This window comes from Amyelois transitella, chromosome 6 (genome assembly GCF_032362555.1).
Source record: "Amyelois transitella isolate CPQ chromosome 6, ilAmyTran1.1, whole genome shotgun sequence".
Taxonomy (NCBI): domain Eukaryota; kingdom Metazoa; phylum Arthropoda; class Insecta; order Lepidoptera; family Pyralidae; genus Amyelois; species Amyelois transitella.
In genome coordinates this window covers 10,653,289-10,672,843 of record NC_083509.1, presented here as the reverse complement: position 1 = coordinate 10,672,843, position 19,555 = coordinate 10,653,289, and the positions used below count along the sequence as shown (strand labels likewise).

Below are 19,555 nucleotides of genomic sequence, written 5' to 3'. Positions count from 1 at the left end.
ATTAGCAACTGACCCGGCATAATTATTATCGTCGTTTTACCACTACATATTTTTCCCATTGATGTCGTAAGGCGACTAAGGTAAAGGTTAATTAACTTGGGATTCTTCTTGTAGACGATGGGCTAGCAACCTGTCACTATTTCCATCTCAATCTCATCATTATGTATATAACAGTCTTAAAAAGACTGATAGGCCGAATTCAGCTGTTAGGCAAATGGTGACAGGTTGCTAGCCTATCGTTAAAAAAAAAGAATCCCAAATTTATAAACTTATCCCTTAGTCGCCTTTTACGACATCCATGGGAAAGAGATGGAGTGGCTTATTCTTTTCTGTATTGGTGCCGGGAACCACACTGCGATACATTAAACATACAAACCTCGTAAATAACATATTGTTTGCTGGTACCTAACATACGAAAAACCCTAAAAATTTAATATTGTGATAGAGGCTACGTATGCGATATAAACTACAGGTATCCCTCCGGGTATTATCGTGTCTTGAAATATTGGAAGCCAGGGGTAATATTTCTTCATTTAGGAATACGGCCCAGTAAAATGTGCTACCCGACTTGTTTTATCTCTTACCTATACTATTTTGTAGCTACGTTTATTCGTGATAATGGATAGAATACATACAAAACTGACGTGCCAATTCGATAATTCCACTTTATTACGACTATCATCAATCGTCTATAAAAACAAAAAAAAAAGTGGTCAAACTGCCACACCTTTATTTGAAAAGATTTTAATTTATAGATGTATTTTTTGGTATGAGAAGGCCTATACGAACGTACCTTGATCAAATTAAGGATGTCCTGGCAAAAGGTCAGGTCAAGAGGACCAGAAAAGCCGAGCTAGCATGAGGAAAGTTATGAATGTGGATGAAGCGAAAGAAGTTTGCAGAGATCGTAGCAAGTGGAAAGATGTAGTCTCTGCCTACCCCTCCGGGAAAAAGGCGTGTTTTTATGTATGTACCTATATATGTATGTAATCATCTGCTCTTTATACTTCTCTTAATTTTATAAAAATACAACGTTTACAGTGTCTTCTTTGTATATTTGAAACTTCTACGCTGAAATTACGACAAAACGACGAAACAATGTATTAAGAGAAAATTTGGTTTTATTGTATATGTACGTATATGTATATTTACTTAAAACACCTAATATACATGTGTATATTCGTAAAAAAATATAGTGTGAGCTAGTGCTTCTCTTTCCATGCATATTTAAAAAATTCATTAGTAAAGGCTAATATTAATATACTTAGGATTCTTAATTTAGGCTTTAAATCTAAATGTGGCGTTCAGTTTTCTAAAAAGTTTTTATTCTGTCTTCCTTTTTACAGTTAGGTTGTAATGAAACGTAATATGTATTTTAAAACATCGTATTATTTGATAATAGATGACACTTAATATCATATGTCAATCTATTTAGGTATTAAATCGATATAGACAGCCAAGACTTTTTTCATAAATGGAATATTCCGCGCGCAAGGCCGACTCGTGCTTAATTTCTTTTTTTTTTTTAAATACATTTTTTTTTGTCCACAGCCAGTCCTGTGTCAGTGACGGGCGCGATCACCCGAGTGTCAGCTGTCGTCAGTGGTGAAGCAGAGTTGCCTTGCGACTCCCGCCCCCCTCAGAGGAACGACAGCATGCTACTCGTAGTGTGGTACCGGGACGATAACCCTGTATACAGGTCAGTGTAATTTTTTGTATTCTTCGAGATTAAGATAAAAAAATAGGTCATTGAGATGTCGTAGCAAAGTGGTTTATATAATACTACACAAACATACGTATAATCACGTCTATTTCCCTTGAGGGGTAGACAGAGCCAACAGCCTTGAAAAGACTGATATACTGGTCACGTTCAGCTTTTTGTGAGCGTTTAGTTCTAGGAACCACACGGCATTATATAATTCTTAACCTGATAAAACAACACGACTACACGCCTATTAGCTGTATCGCCTAATACTACAATTGTTGCGCAGGTTGTGAGTATTAAAAAAAGTATTTATTTTTGCTGAGTCAATATGAACCTAAGTACATGTACAAAATTAATCAATTTTGCATTTACAAATGTCGCAACAAACCATCGCAATTTACACCATTTGCCGTTCACAAATATAACGGAGTTGTAAATATGGGCGCGGAGGTGACGCCATGAAAACGAATTTCTATGAAATGGAAATATGTGAAGTGGAAGCTTTGACAACGCCGTTTCTAAGTTGCGTGATATTTATCTATGGCACAGTAGGATCGTGCTTATTTGCGAGTCACGGTCCCGGGTAAGATTCGTACAGGTCATGATGAAAAATGAAATTTTTCTAAATGGCCATCGGTGATAAACTGCACAGTGTGGATTAGGTATACTTCATTACTATAATGATAACCAAACCTTTAACCTAAGCAATAAATTGATTAAAAAAATAAACTGCTATTTTGATAACAAAAAACAAAATAAATTTGATATATCGCTTATTTTCAGTACGGCCAGTTATTTTAGTTATTTCTACTTAGTTGTGAACTCTGCTTAAATATGGCCGACCCCTGACAAAAGGAAGGAATGTCCGTATTGTGCGCATTCAAATCTGCGTATATTAAAATAACGAATAAAAAACTACCTTAATACATCCGCGGAAAGATTAAAGTCGACATGACATAAACTGAAAACCAGAAATATATTCGTTTGATTATTATGATGAATTTCCGTCCTGAGGGACAAACCCTTTTTACGTCAGTCCCAAATAGCATAAAGTTCATCGACTTTCCTCAGTGGATCTTTACAGTAATGTCACATGTGTTGGATGTACAATGTATTTTTTTAATATTATCATAACTTTTAAATTCAGGTTTAACAAATGCCTTTTTTGCACACATCATTGATTAGAATAGAATCATTAAAGAAACATCCTTTTGATCGTAGCCATTTAGCCTTTTTGCGACGGTAGGCTCCGTTTACCCCGTGAAAGATAAAGATATACTCTTAATATTTATTTAAATAAAGGCTTCGAGGAATGTAGATGAATAAAGTCATAGAGTTAGGAACAGCACAATTATACACATATACATAAATATCATTACACCATTCTGTTGTTTATTTTATGTTTATTTTTCTACATATAATTGTTTCCTTTTTTGCCTGTTTGTTATGGTGTTTTATTTATAAATTCTTTTTACTTTTACTTTTTACATAATTTTGCGGGTAGCTAAAATGTAACACGTACTTACTGTACTGAGCTGAGCGTACAATACGTGCTACATTTTAGCTACCTACGCCTCCTATTTTCGCATCTGCGCGTTTTCTGTATGTCACTCAATCACTCAACATCTATCAGTATTGGAAGAAAATGTTGGATGATTATTGTGTAGTAGCTTTTCCCCGCAGCTTCGCACGCGTGAATTGACCGCCATTTACAAAAAGTAATGAATCTAACGCCATCTATCTTTAAAAAATGTAAGTAATTGACACCACCTTCATAAACTACGAATTAAACGCCTACCTACAAAAAGCAACGTATTTTGCGCCACATTTTTTGCAAATCGCTTACGGGGTAGACAGAGCCAACGTCTTTTAAAACGGCTGGGATAACGTGTAGCTGCATGGATGGCTTAATGATAGAACTGAAATTCAAATATAAAAAAAATATATTTATAAATGTAAAATGTCATAATTTCTATAAAGAGCATGTGTATACCAAAATTCATCCATTACGCGTGTAGAACGCAATATACAAGTTAACATAACAACCCTTTGCATAACTCGCCGGTCCCTTCCTTAACATATTTCATTTGTTATGTTTCAACGGGTCCTTCAAGCAAGAGATTTAATTCTTCATATTAACAATGTGATGTATTTGCTTGGATATTAAATGTCTCTGTTGGATACATTATGACTACAAATATATTTTGTCGTATGAAAAAAAGTTGTGGATAATATCCACAAGAATTTCGATAACACAATATCCATTGATAATATACCTACCTATTGAGATAAAGCATTTTACCCAGATGGGTAGGCAGAGACAACATCTTGCGTATCCAGTCATCTATATGTTTGTTTGTTTTTAACATGATGTGTAAACATATAACGATCCGTATTCTACCTGGCATCAAATTTGAGAATTTCAACTGCACTAATAATTGTTGTAACGCCTTTTTCATTCAGTCTCCTACAATTTATACATATAAAACTCTTCCGTTACTGAGTGACTGACTGACAGACAACGCACAGTCGAAACTACTGGTCGTAGACAGCTGAAATTTGGAATGTAGGTTTCTTGGGATATGTAGGGGAGCACTAAGAAAGGATTTTTGGAAATTCAACCCCCAAGGGGGGGAAAAGGGGTAAAATCGTTTCTATGAAAAATCTTATTCCTTGGGTTTATAAACTTGAAACTTGGCATGAACACGTACATAGGCAAGTAAATATGTTTGACATTATAAGTTTTTTCAAACTACCCTCCAATCGTGATTTAGGGGGTGCGATTGGGTGACTGATTTATTAACGCACAGCCGAAACCGCTCGGTATAGGAGTCTGAGATTTTGAACAGAGGTTCCTTTAGTAACATAAGTGAGCACTAAGAAGGGATTTTTGAAATGTCAACCCCCAAGGGGGGGAAACGGGATAAACTGAGCCGGGGCTGCGGGAAAGTTCTAACGAGATACCGTGGCCCCGGAACGCAAAGGGCAACTGAAGGAACGAGGTGGGTTTTAGTCAGTAAAAGTCTGACACTCCCTTCCGTTCCACCCAGAGCGGGATAGGTCATTTGATGATTTCCCATCCTTAAAAAAGAAGACTTTGTATGACAACTTTCAGTCGTCTCTTTAACATACATAATAACATACATAATTATGTACATACATGCATAACATTAATAACATCAAGCCTTTAAATCCCTATTTTGTGTTAACACTACCCATACAAACAGCTAAAAGGAAACAAGTGAAGAGACGAAATTTGTCCGCATCCATTTTCACCTAAATTCTTGACGTTAATGAGATTTACTTTTTATTATCAGGTCAACCTAATAGCCTCACATGTACGTATAACTTCGTAAGAATTTTCTTTCAACTCCTAACCGTTGAGGAGTTGTACCTTCCATCATCAGCTCATTCACATGGGATGATGACTATCAGACGCAAATACTTAAACAGAAGGAAATCCTGTAAGGCCTCTTCGTCCTATAAATCCTGTTTTTTTTTTCTTTTGAGACGATGATTTTGTCTCGCTTTACTTTTTCTATATAGATTTGTATGTATACTAATATTATAAAGAGGAACAATCTATTTTTTTATATGTTTGTTTGTTTACACATGTAATCGATAAACTCCGAAACTACTGAATCGATTTCAAACATTCACCATTAGAAAGCTACATCATCCCTGAGTAACACAGGCTATATTTAATTCCAGTTGTAACAAGATTTCAGCCTGTGGAAGAAAAAGCCCTGTCGAAATCATTAAAAAACGCTATATATAACCGAATTACACGTGGGCGAAGCCGCGGGCGGAAAGCTAGTATTTACTAAAATATTTGACCATTTTTCGCTGCTTCAAAGATACCTTAATTATTCTAAGCAGTCCATGTGAAGTTATTAATTTCATACACTTGGGATTCTTCTTGTTGACGATGGGCTAGCAACCTATCACTATTTGAATCTCAATTTCATTATTTAAGGCATACAGCTGAGCGTGGACTTTCAGTCTTTCGAGACTTTTGGCACTCCCCGCAGGGGATACAGACGTGAAATCATACATACATTCATAAAATTAATACCGCCATTTGAATATAGTCTGGAAATACGAAAATCCATTTCTCTTTAAAACATACTCGCAGAAAGTGATTAATCGACTCTCAGAATTTTAATTAAACTTGCAGGTCAAAGTTTCAGCACAGTTTTCAGTGCTTGAACCGTTAAACACTGGTATTTCAGGTGACCTAGAACATACCTTTTTAATTTTCACTCCGTTATTTCAACCAGCGGTTAAAACAACTGTAGTTAATACACAAAACTTGAAAAGTATAGTGTTACCCGCGACCTAGTTTACTTTACCCGACTTATGTGAAGCTTTAAATAAGTTACGGTTTTAGTCTAGTAATTTTTAGGATTCCGTAGGCAAAATAGAATAAACGACATCGTTTTAGAGTCAAGAATTGGTTATTTGCGAACCCCTGGCGTCTCTCTAGAGTGATGAGAACTAACGTTATTACTCTGACTACGTTAATGATTGATTCAAGATTCAAATAATGATAGGTTGCTAGCCAATCATATAATAGAAAAATCCCAAAGTTTATATGAAAAGAAAAGCAGGTGCTACTCACTTTTTTTTTTATTTGAAAGCATGGATACATGCACTAGGTGATTTTGCTAGTTTTTTTATCATGAAAGCGACAGAGTGATTTTATTCTAGTCTGGCGGAAACCACACGATACATACATAGCGCACAACAATCATCCACACAGAACGACATACATGTAAAACATATTTTTTCACACGACCAACGTTCCATTTTAATTCGCAGCACATTCGAACCCATCTGTTACAAAATAATGCCATATTTTTTCGCTGGACCAACCGCCCGCGGTGACAGCTTACCCACAGTTTTGACGGATGGACCTTGTCTTAAAGGATCAGAACATACATCACGTAAACACCCCATAAACCCAGCTTTGAATGGGATGCTTATGTATTTTTTTTTTTGACAAATATTTCGAACTAGATTATGGCCCAAGATCTTTCTGCCCGAAATGTATAAATCTATATTAAACGTGTTTAGAGTCATCAGAAGTACTGAGAAAGGCTTTGTACCCCCGGAAGATTAGCGCTGTGTAGTATATGATTTACAAGCAGCATTATGCCGAAAGAGTTTTTTAGGAACACCATCCTATGTACTCTTATACTTCACTTCGCTTCGCTTCACTTCACTGTGTTTAAATCTTAGAGTATAGACTTAATGTTAATGATCTAAATACGTAATTTATAATAAGAAAGAATATAGAACGTCAAAATTAATCATATTTTATGCCAGCGCAAATATTTTAATCATTTCAGCAAACTTCCTACAAGTAGGTATGATGATATAAAGTAATGATGGTAAAGTCTATGAAGATTTGAAATTTATCGACCATTTTAATAACGACTCACATGAATAATATTGTCTATAAATTGCGAACAAAGCCCGAATTTGTGAAATAGCTCTGCAAATGCAGTTTCAAATTACGCAGACACAATTTGTAGGGCTTAGGTCTCTAGTGACATCATTATGTAAAGCTACAGACAATGTGGAAACTTTCAAATTTTGACAATAATGAATAATATAAATTTTATGCAGTCATATGAAGGCACATATTCAAATCCTAACTTGTTTTTGTACCAGTGACTAATTATTGAGTTATGTCACACACCAACTCATATGTCAATCATAGCAAAGAAAATGACGCGCTCAGTCAATAGCAGCGAAGAGTCTAAATCGCGCAAACAAAGATTTCACGGTTTGGAGCATAAATACAAACTCCGACTCCATATCTTCGGAGCCGCGGTTCCCAAGGCATAACAACTAGCCTGGCGGAAGATCTTCCCTTTGGTGGCGGTCGAGACGAATACTTCTGCTACGATAAAATTACAATTTTGAGTGCGATGCTCTTACGGTGAAATAACACATCGTGTAGAAACTCGTACATTTAGGCAACTGGAACTGTAGGTGAAACTATAATCTCATATGGTAGGTATATAAAGTAAAGGAGATCAGGTCGCTCTCGAGTAAAAACTAGGATTATGTGATCCAAGATAATAGTCCAACATGTAAGGATGAAACCGAGACTAATCTATACTAATATTATAAAGCTGAAGAGTTTGTTTGTTTGTTTGAACGCGCTTATCTCAGGAACTACTGGGTCGAATTGAAAAATTCTTTTTGAGTTAAATAGAACATTTATCGCCGAAGGCTTTGGGCTATATCATATGACGCTGCAATTAGGAGCGAAGAAATAATGGGAAATGTGAAAAAAAACGGGGGAAATTATTCATCCTTTAGGGCCAGGCTTTTGAATGATGCCCAAAGTAACTATTTCACGCGGACGAAGTCGCGGGTATAACTAGTGCCATTATAATCATAGTGGCATTTTAAGGCTCCAGTCTAAGATAAAGGCCTCTTCACTCTTCTTCCACTTTAGGCGATCTGGTGTTCAGCTTATCCAGTCTCATCCTTCGTGCCGTCGGATGTAATCTACCCAGCGTTCCGGTGGTCTGCCACGACCTCTGGTGTCACTCCCGGCACATTGCAAACTTTTTATTTACATGTGGACAAAGTACTTTTACACTTTATTTTACCTAAACTAAAATTCTAAGCGTCAAAAAAAAATTGTATTAATCGTTAAAAGATATATTACTCAGTACCAAAATACTACGGACGGCCTCTGTGGCGCAGCGGTAGTACGCTTGTCTGTGACACCAGAGTTCCCGGGTTCGAATCCCGGCCAGGGCATGATAGAAAAGAACTTTTTCTGATTGGCCTGGGCTTTGGTTGTTTATCTATATAATTATTTATTATAAAATATTTTATCGTTGAGTAAGTATATCGTAACACAAGTCTCGAATTTACTTCGAGGCCAACTCAATATGTGTAATTTGTCCTGTATATATTTATAAAATAACAATACACAAAGCTGCAAATTCATTTGATTTCGTGAGAACACAATTCGTTTCAACAATAAAACAGTATTTTAATTTGTAACCCTTTACTTAAAGTGAAGGGTCATTTCCCTGGGAATTCCTAACTTTTCGGTATAATATACCTTTGTGAAAGGCAAGTTTTTAGTTATTGAACTTCTGTCATTCGAGTTGGTGTTACAGTTACGAGAAATTTCCAACTATGAAGTTGGAACGGAAATAGCAGAACTGTCTATTTTTAGTGATGAATTTTCTATGTGCCGTGCGGTTCCTGGCACCACCCGCGTAAGTCCATCTCAGTGATCAACACTATATGTGTTTTCAAAATTTCATAGGGCAGACGTTGTTTTGCATTTTGTGGGTATGAAAAATAGATGTTGGCCGATTCTCAGACCTATTCGATATGCTCACAAAATTTAATGAGAATCGATCAAGCTGTTTCGAAGGCGTACGGGAACGAACATTGTGACAGGAGAATTTTATATATAAGAAGTTTAGTGATTTTGACGTGAAAGACGGATGAACACACTTACACATGTTGTATTTAATAACTTCGCGCAATTTAGCGCCACCTACAAACAATATAGGTTATTTTGCAAATCCCACGAGAATTAGTTTTTTCGGGATGAAAAGTACCCTATGTGCTTCTCTAGAGTCTAAAGTATTTTTACGCAAAATTTAAAGTAGATTAGTTTAGTAGATAATGCGTGAAGAGACAACAAACAAATAAACTTACTTTCGCATTTATAATATTAGTTATAAATGCGATGGCCATTAAGCGTTAAGTGGAAATATAAATCGGATCCTATCGGACTAAAAATGTAGATGGACAGATAATGATGAGCCTTTGTTTAAAAAGAGCGACTCAAAAATTGCTGTTTTTAATTAATTTTTGCACTCGTAAACACCGAATAACTAAAACAAACCAACATTTTACTAGAATATGAGAAAGATCCAATATTTACCCAGACTTTAACCTCATAACGGAGTGTTGTAACTGCAGAAAAGTAAACAAGTTATTTTCACTGACCAGTCAAAAGTTATTCAGTTTTTGGTTTCGCAAACAATTAGTACGTAGTAGTAGTAATAGTAGTAAGGGACGCATTAATCATTTGTTGACTTTCTCTTAAAACTGCAGGTATAGTTTTACAAAATTGGTTACTTACACATACATACATATAATCACGTCTATATCCCTTACGGTGTACTAGAGCCAACAATCTTGAAAATACTGATAGGCCACTTTCAGGTGTATGGCTCAATGATAGAATTGAGATTCTTATTGTTATTATTAATGTTATCTAATTGGTTACCTGAATTTCATATGATTATGATGTTTGTTCTAGAATTAGAAAAAATATATAACTTCTTTAAAAACAGATAATGAATATTGATTAAATAGTGTATCCAGTGTTAACATATCATGAAAAAAGTCTGACAATGTTAGTCAAGTAATAGAAGTTTTTAAAATGTATGTAAAGTGTGTAATATTTATGAACAACGCTGTAGGTTGTTATCTATACTAATATTATAAAGCTGAAGAGTTTGTTTGTTTATTTGTTTGTGTGTTTATTTGTTTGAACGCGCTAATCTCAGGAACTTCTGGTTCGAATTGAATTTTTTTTATCACAATGAAAAACACATCACCAAGTCAATTATAACTTACAAAAAAAAATAGTATCATCTCCATTTGCAACTTTCATGATAGCAAAAATGAGTTTTACACATAATTATCATACTTGCAAACTGTGCTAATATTACACTACGAATAGCCGAATCTCAACGCCAGAAGGTACTAAAATTAAGCTTAATCGCTATTAATGCAGTAAGTTCCCACCTTATGCTAGTTAAGGAATCTAGCTAACAAAAAGCGGGAATTTGGCAACATGCCCAACTATCCGGGAATATTTCAGAAATTAACGGAATTAAAACTTTCCGTGGCAAGAAATGGTTTTGCAGAGTTATCGGCGTCGGATACTTCCATTTTTAATTAGTGCTTGGTCTCTCCACTTGACGATAGTTTGTGAAGAAATCTGTGCAGTCGTGACCATTTAGTATGTACACAGGTTTCCACAAAGTCTAGCAACTGGCGATTTAAGGATTATAAACTTAAGATAATTCTTTGGGGTGATGGGTAATTAATGTCTTACTCAATTAATTTATTTATCCAGTTCCCCGCACCAATACAAAAAAGAATAGGACCACTCAATCTCTTTCCCATGGATATCGTAAAAGGCGACTAAGGGATAGGCTTACAAACTTGGGATTCTTTTTAAGGCGATGGGCTAGCAACCTGTCACTATTTGAATAAATCTTACAATATTGAAAAAATAAAGTATTTTTAGATTTTCCTCAATCACGGAACACACTGATAAAAAACTATAAGCTTAAGACTTATTTTCAATCACATAACACTATAATACCGCTAACATTTTAATCACAGCCGCACAAAAGACGAACAATGTTGCTTAAATCTAAAAAATTCCAAACACCTCAACTCCGTAGAGTTAAGAACGTAAATTCCACGTGGATAACTTTCTCTAAATTGTCCAAGTTCACCCTCTCCACACGAGGAAACTTTGAAATATAATGTTCAATTTCGAATGCTCGTCGGGTCTTGTCACAATATTTGCGGATGCCGCATTGCGCCGAGTCGCGTCACACCGGAATTTTTCGTAGCTTTATGTAAAATTTAGATACGGCCCGCATGCGAGGCCGCTGTGGCAATAGTGCAAATATTTCTGAACTGTCGCTTCTATATTGAACCAGATCTTGTTCGATATATGCTTGCAAAAAAGTAGGTTTGGATTTATTATCCTTCTTCTTTCCTTTCTCCTTGTGACGCTTGAAATTGAATTTTTAACCGCTTTCAAATAAAAGTTATTTTTAGTTGTTTGTGTTGCGGTTCTCTTTTTATAAAAGTTATTGTCAGAAGTTACAGGTACAAGCCATGGCCAGTCAGGTATCTCTTTTCGTTTTTTTCATGAGCTTACACATATTTACAAATAGCATGGATGTTTTCTTGGTTTTCATCAATCATATTACTTCATATGTATTTTGAAAAAAAAACCTATTATTGGTATTTTTTTTTAATTACTCCCCCAAAAACTTACAACATGTATCAGTATACGCAGAAGTACACTAGCGAGCGAAATGAAAAACCAATAGCATTCAAATACTGATTACGGAGAAACACGTCTGTATTTACATCGATGGTGTAAAGATACGAGCAATTATTTTAAAACCAAACTCATCAAAAAGTAATCAAGCAGCAGTAACCGCTTCGTAGAATTACATTATTACGAACACTCAATTAATATCAGCGGGAAACGGGGCGCACTATCCAATTAATTTGTTTAAGTTTCTTTTCGCGGGAAATTCAATTTTTAGAGAGAAAATTTTTCTCCTTGTTAAATATTTCAAATGCGTCATTAATTAGAGAAAGAAATCCTTCAATTTCTTGTTATAATTTTTTTCATTAAATCTTTCTGAGCTCTTATAATTTTTGCATTCGTTTCATTATTTTATTTATACCGATACGCGAGAACTGATGTTGCAATTTTTATTTTTATTCTGTAATATAGTATTACAGTTTAAATGAGACTTATAGATGAAATAATTTCATTTTACCAATATTCCTTTGTTTATTTTTATTTCGAAGTACTCACGTTCCCAAGGCGAGCTTGTGTCGAACGTAAAAACTTTGCCAATTCCCTCAGCCTCTAAAGTATCACTTGCAATGCTATCTTCAGCAGAACTGATAATCTAGTGAAGTCCCATTGCTGGGCATGGGCAATGGCCACCTTTTTAATCATAAAAACAGTTTTTAATATGAATTATTTATTTAAAAACACTTTAACGCACAGTATACTATAATAATAGAAAAAATATCATTAATTATAACAACGTTACACGACACTGCGGCCATGGGCAGATCATGCATGCCGACTTCAGTTTTGTACTGTTTCTTCGCAACTTATTTATTTATTTCATTTCAAAATGCTTCGAATACAAATTTCGCATTAAATAATTTTTATATTAAACAATTTTTCCATCATATTTTATTGAGCACATTCCTTGTTCCTAGTTTCCCAAAATATCTGGCTTTAATATCAACGCAAAAGTTGCGGTTTACAGTATATATGAACCGAACATATTTCACTCACAAGCAAGAATTTATCGACGTTGCGAACAATAAAATAGCGAAATGTTTACTGCATACGATCGAACTGATATACGCAATGTGGTGCAGATATACAATCAGATCGACATTATTAGGGTTCGAATCCTCGGGAGATACACATGGAATATTCTAACAAACGAATGAACGCGCGGATCTGTGGCATAATTTTCTGTTCGGATATATTGCGACGCAATCATAAGTTACGTATGTAACAAGATAAATTAAATTAAGTGTGAAAGTGGCATCAAAATAATGAAAATTTATGTCAGAGTAGGTTGGGTTGGTACGGACATAGACTAGAAGAAAGTCATATTATAAACTTAAAAGATGGAGATGTCAGTTTATAACAATAGGGGAAAATCGAAGAACAATAGTATGAGTAATGCAAAGAAAAGGATGATGTAGTATATGTAAAGATAGATAAAACTCTTTATTGCACCATAAGAGTAAAACATAAAAAAACAGACGGCGGACTTAGCGCTAATTCAGTTTATTGCAGTCAACTTATGGGTGGAAGGAAACCAAACAGGAGGTTGGCGTTGGCGCAGAGCAAGATAAATAAATGCTTAAACATTATACAATGGTAACAGAATATATACCTAAAGTTGATACGTATAAATACAGATATTAATATAACAAGTTAGCAGTCCCTAGGCTCCGAAGCATTATGGTAGAGGGTGCAACGGGAATACCAAAAGATGAATAAGAGAGAATGAGGTAACAAGTGACAGAATAAATTGGAATAAACTAATAAATCGTGCATATATAAAGAAGGATACGGTAACAAAGAATAAGAATTGAAATAAACTCCACTTAACTCCAGCGATAAGAGTTAGCTTTTAAATTTAATGAGAAGACAGAATCAAGCAAATTCCACAGCGCCAATTAAACAGAAACACACAAACAAAGTGGAAATCGGTGAAATAGAACAAATGAAGATCTCAAAGGACGAGAAAGATCAGAAACTCGATTCTAAGCATGTGGATTTGCGGTGTACCCTCGCAAATATTACAACCGGCCTTTTGGTACCCAATATTTGAGTTAACGACAGACCCAATCGGAACTTTCTGGAAACTAAACATACCAACATCTGAAGCAATTAAATTTAACTTACGTAACTGGTTTAAATAAAGGCAGTCGCATAATGTCTTGATAAATTTAGTTACATTGTTTTCGTAACTTGTGTGAGTTGTACTCTGAAACATCGTCCGTGTGAAATTGGTAATTATCATAATGAGAGAGTAATTCACTATGGATATTCGATGAGAAGGCTTTGAGACACATATGAATGTACTCGTAAATTAATATAAAAAGCCGTGTGGTTCCCGGCACTATTACAAAAAAGAATAGGACCACTCCATCTCTTTCCCATGGATGTCGTAAAAGGCGACTAAGGGATAGGCTTATAAACTTAGGATTCCTCTTTTAGGCGATGGGCTAGCAACCTGTCACTATTTGAATCTCGGTTCTATCATTAAGCCAAATAGCTGAACGTGGCCATTCAGTCTTTTCAAGACTGTTGGCTCTGTCTACCCCGCAAGGGATATAGACGTGACCATATGTATGTATGTTTGTATGTAGTACTTACTATTTATGTTGATTATAAAACTCCATTTTAAGTTAATGAGAAATTGTATTATTATTCCATTTAATTATCTGACTTGGAAAAAATACAACTTGAGAATTACTAATGATGAAAACATAATTTCAGCAATACTTTTACAAAGAAGTCAGCGATGACACTTCTACTAAAACTTTTAAGCAACATTTTACGTTAATTAATTGCTTTTTACCGTATTTTCATGGAAGAAGCTGGTTCAAAAGCTAAAAAATTAACTATCGTACTTTATCCATTTTTAGTACTTCATTCAAGTTAGACAATTTATGTTAACGGGATAATTTTATTTTAATCACGTCGAGACGCGTCCACAAATTTGACAGACTCGTTGTAAAGTTTCAAGTTGAAAAGGAGGGCTTGTTTGCATAATTTGGCCTAGAGTTATACGCTTCTTGAATTTCCAGCGTAGCAATGAACACTCCTATAATTTTATTACAAAGTTTACACGGTAACATGGTTTTTGGGAGTCATGCTTCTAAGCTTAACATTGTTTCTAGGTCAAAATTGGCAATATGGCCATTTTCAAATTGTTGACGCTCGCCCTAGTTTAAATGTAGACCCTGATGTAATGTTATCTTATTTTATATTTAATTTTATATATTAAAGATATTCTCCCAATTAAAATACATGCCAAATTTCAACTTCCTGGAACCGGTAGTGTGTCGTTAATGTTGATTATATATATAAAAAAAAAAAAAAATTTTGGCTTAAATGAAAGAAAATTTCTGAAATATATAAAAAAAATTTGAAGTATAAGTAAGTGGAAACTTCCTGCGTTCTTAATCAAATTAATGCAGAATAATAAACTTAATGTCGGCTAATGAGTTTAAAAAGATAAAGTTTGGTGCGCACTCTAAAACCTTTTAGTGATTTTGGGAAAATTCAGTATATATAAAATGCTTTTGGGGCGAAAAAATGGCTAAGCAAGAAACAAAAATGCGGGGTAGAAAACCTTTGGTTAAAATTATTTTAATAACAGTTGATTCTAAGTTCCGTATATTTTGTCATTTGTAACTAGTAAATACTACCAAGAATAAAACTATTCCAATTTATATCCTCTTGGATAATATGGAAAATCCTCTTTAATCTTCAAGAATTTAGTATTGTTCTTAAATGTAATAAGAGCTATGAATAAAAAATATACTTAAAAGAATATTTTAATGACCTTAACTTTTTTTAACTTCAAATAAAATTTACTTTACTTTTTTTTATTTAAAAAAACTGAGGTTCAAGCAACATGTATTTTAGTTTTGCTAATAAATACAAACATACATAGAAGCACGAAAGCAGAATAAATGCAGTGGAAATGAGAGCGTTAAGGAGTATGATGGGTGTGAAATTGAGTGACCGGATAAGGAACAGCGTGATAAGGGAATGTTGTGATGTGAAAGAAGATGTAGTTACAGGAATAGAAAAGGGTATGTTAAGATGGTTTGGTCATGCAGAGAGGATGAATGAAAGCAGGTAGACTAAGCAGATAGACAAGGAGAGTGTGGAGGGAAAGGTCGGAGTGGGAAGACCTAGACGAACGTATCTTGATCAAATTAAGGACGTCCAGGTAAAGGGTTAGGTCAAGGGTACCCGAAACCGCCGAGCTTGCATGAAGAGAGTTATGATGTGGATAAAGCGAAGGAAGTGTGCAGAGATCATGGCAAGTGTAAAGAGGTAGTCTCTGCCTACCCCTCCGGGAAAGAGGCGTGATTTTATGAATGTATGTATACATATAATCACGCCAACATCCCTTGCGGGGTAGACAGAGCCAATCGTCTTGAAAAGACTGATTTCCCACTTTCAGCCACTTTCGGCTATTTGGCTTAAAGGTATGTAGAATTGAGATTCAAATAGTGACAGGCTGCTAGCCCATCCCCTAAAATAAGAAGTCCTAGTTTATAAGCCCATTCCTTAATCGCCTTTAACGACATCCATGGGAAAGAGATGGAGTGGTCCTATTCTTTTTTCTATTGGTGCCGGGACCCAGACGGCATTACTTAATTTTGCTAATCTTTGTATAGTAATCGTGACGTATGCAATCGATTTTGGTCGCTCTATCAACGAGCTATCGAGCTAACGAGCACATGATCTATGTATGTAACTAGCGCCCACTGCGTACTCACTCTCTAAATAAAATAATTAATTTCTTGACTAAAATATGCCACAAAATTCTTTATACTTTAACAAGAAACATAAACATTTCTGTCCGCGCAGTCTTTCTTATTTGTAATCCAATAAAACGTGGAGCCGATCCCCGGGGCACTGTGACAGTAAGAACGGTCATTTGTATGAATTCATTTAGCGCAGTGTCAACGACCTAATAAGGGACCTATTTTTAGTATGTCCACGAATTTATTATTTTATGACTATTTTCTTGAGAGCCCAGACTTTCTTTATACGTAAGCATTAGAAAGAATAAATTTTACGATTCCGTAGCAAAATGGCAACAACTCTTATAGTTTCGTTATGTCTATCTGAATGTCACAGCTATTTTATATAGATTCTATGTGTAGGTACTATAAGGTTGAAATTTGCAGTAAGTATATTGAAATGCTAAAAAAATAGAGCATGATCTTAAAAATATCTTTAAAATACTTCCTACTAGTTAGATAACTACTACTAGATAGCTTATCAACTTGGGATTCTTCTTTTAGGCGATGGGCTAGCGACCTGTAACTATTTAAATCTCAATTCTATCATTAAGTCAAACAGCTTTATGTGGCCTATTGGTATTTTTGAGACTTTTGGCTCTGTCTTCTCCACATGGGAAATAGATGTAATTATATGTACATATGTATGATGGGTCTTAAAAAAATTCTGGTATAAATTAAATAAAGATATGAATTTACTAAAAAAAAACAATTTCTGCATCATCATCCAAACATTAAATTTTATTCTGATTTATTAATTTCTACCGTTAGTGAAAGTTTTCGGTGAATTATGAAAATTTTCAATTAGAGAAATACCTTGTGGTTTAGTCATAATCCTCGCAGCAGGTCGTTGCGTTTTATCACCGTTACCCTTCGGACTGCGATAAGTCAAACAAATTAGACCCTCGACTCTCAAGCTTTACAGATGAGGATGCAACTGGGAATACGTAAATATGAGGGAGAGTATAAACAAAACAGAACCACCGACCTGGTCAAAAATAAGAAGGGTATAAACAAAATTTAATGATATGTGTGAGACAAATTTTACAGATTGAACCAAAATTAGTTCAGAACTAGAGTGGTGAAACACTAACCCAACGATGTATAATTTTTTTTATAAATACCAAATTTGATAAATATTCAAGATTATTCTAGGTCAATCAGGATAAGTTTGTTTTTCATCATGACCTGACCGAGGTTCGATACCCTTTATCGGTCTTAGTTCAGTGAAAGAAACATTATCATTACGTTTGATTAATCTGAGTTCAGTGATAGAAACATTATCATTGCACCAAAGAGGTCGTCAAATTAAAAAACAAAAATAAATCTTCATTTCTACATCTGTTACTAATGCAATTTTACCCGAAAAGTACACTATATACTCAAAAATACACCATGCGGAGCTTACTCAGATATATATAAAACATTAGTTTAGTTATAGATAAAACATTGTCCATCAAACCGATTCAGTGTATCAAATCTATTTACGTTGACATTCATTATACAAAGGGTCGAATCGAACAAAATTGACTGTTGTACGCCCTACAATCAATAGGGTTATTTACCCTGAACTTTGGGAACTGTACTCGTGTTCCATTGGCTATCGCTTCTGTTATGAACTTGTACAGACGCGGACAAAAGTTAGTCGGCATCAAAACTGCAGTTTGCGCTTGTATATTCATAACTTTCGCATTGATTCTGCAGGGGCTATTCGGTTGTATGAAATATTTTGCGCTGCAAACTTTTTTGCTAACCAATGTTGATATGTTGCGCGAGTGTTAGTAGATTTACTATTGGTGTCGCTGGTATTGACGTTCAATCTATATTAACGACCGACGCATTAATGGTACATAGTAGTTTTGATAATAAACTCTGCAGTTTTAACGGCACTCCTGAAATATTGCTATTGAAGCTGCTCTCACTTTGTCTAACATTTTTGTAGATGAAATATCAAGTAATTTTTAATCATTTTCTTATTTAGAAGTTCTTCTATTGTTCAAAAATTAGGGCTTGTGGTTCCTAGCAGACTGGATTGGAATCATATTACTTTTAATACTGAATGTTCCCGACTACATGTGGTAGATCAGGCAAGAGTTCTTTTGTACCAAAATCAGACTTAGGTACTCAACAAAATTTCTCTCTTGACAGAACAATCATAGTAAGTTATTAATTATCGTTACACTTTGAATCTTTAAATTGTCTCTGATATACCTTACCCGCGACATTTTATCAAAAACGACGCAATTGTTTGACTGCTCTAACAAAAAAAGAAACAATATATTCGCGGGCAGCATTGCCTCTTATACATTAATATACATACATAGATACCATCACGCTTGTCTTTCATGGGAGAGACTATGGATATCCAATTGCTGCGACTGTTTGGAACTTATAACTTGTAACTTATACCTCTAATAACGCTTGATAAAATAATTCTAAACCTAATCTGTGACTGACTGTACTCAGAATCAATAGTGCGATCTGTGCACCCAACTGCGATATAGGTTAGCTTTGCCCCGACCACAACACGGGGCAGTGTTGGCATCAATTTGCAACGGTTTCACTGTATTGTCTTACCCCATTTAGTATAACGATAGTGTCAGCGCTAGGAGCAAGAAAAAAGGCACAATTTTCTTTGGAAGAGTCAACAAATTTTGATTCTAATAACTGTGTAATCACAAAGATTTTTTTGAGCAATAAAATGTTTACAAACAAACTGACGTATTTAATAAATAACACATATTTATGTGAAATTCATTGAACAATTTTAACGAGCGCAGTATGAATGGTTAAAAAATGTGAATTAAAAGTCAAGATTGAACTATAATCCATAGTATTTACATGCTAAACTATTTAATAATGTTTCAAAAAATATTTAAATTTTATCTATGAGAGTATTTACACAATCTCATGTTCAACTACTTAATATATCATTAAGCT

The 19,555-nt window shown here is 34.8% G+C and overlaps 1 protein-coding gene across 1 annotated transcript in view; it reads left to right on the top strand.

Annotated features, from left to right (window-relative positions):
• LOC106138255 (nephrin) overlaps nt 1–19,555 on the top strand; it is a 108,607-nt gene that overhangs the window by 46,477 nt on the left and 42,575 nt on the right. Inside the window, exon 3 of the mRNA XM_060944769.1 lies at nt 1,552–1,699. Coding sequence (XP_060800752.1) covers nt 1,552–1,699 — 148 coding nt within the window. The remainder of the gene's footprint in view (nt 1–1,551; nt 1,700–19,555) is intronic.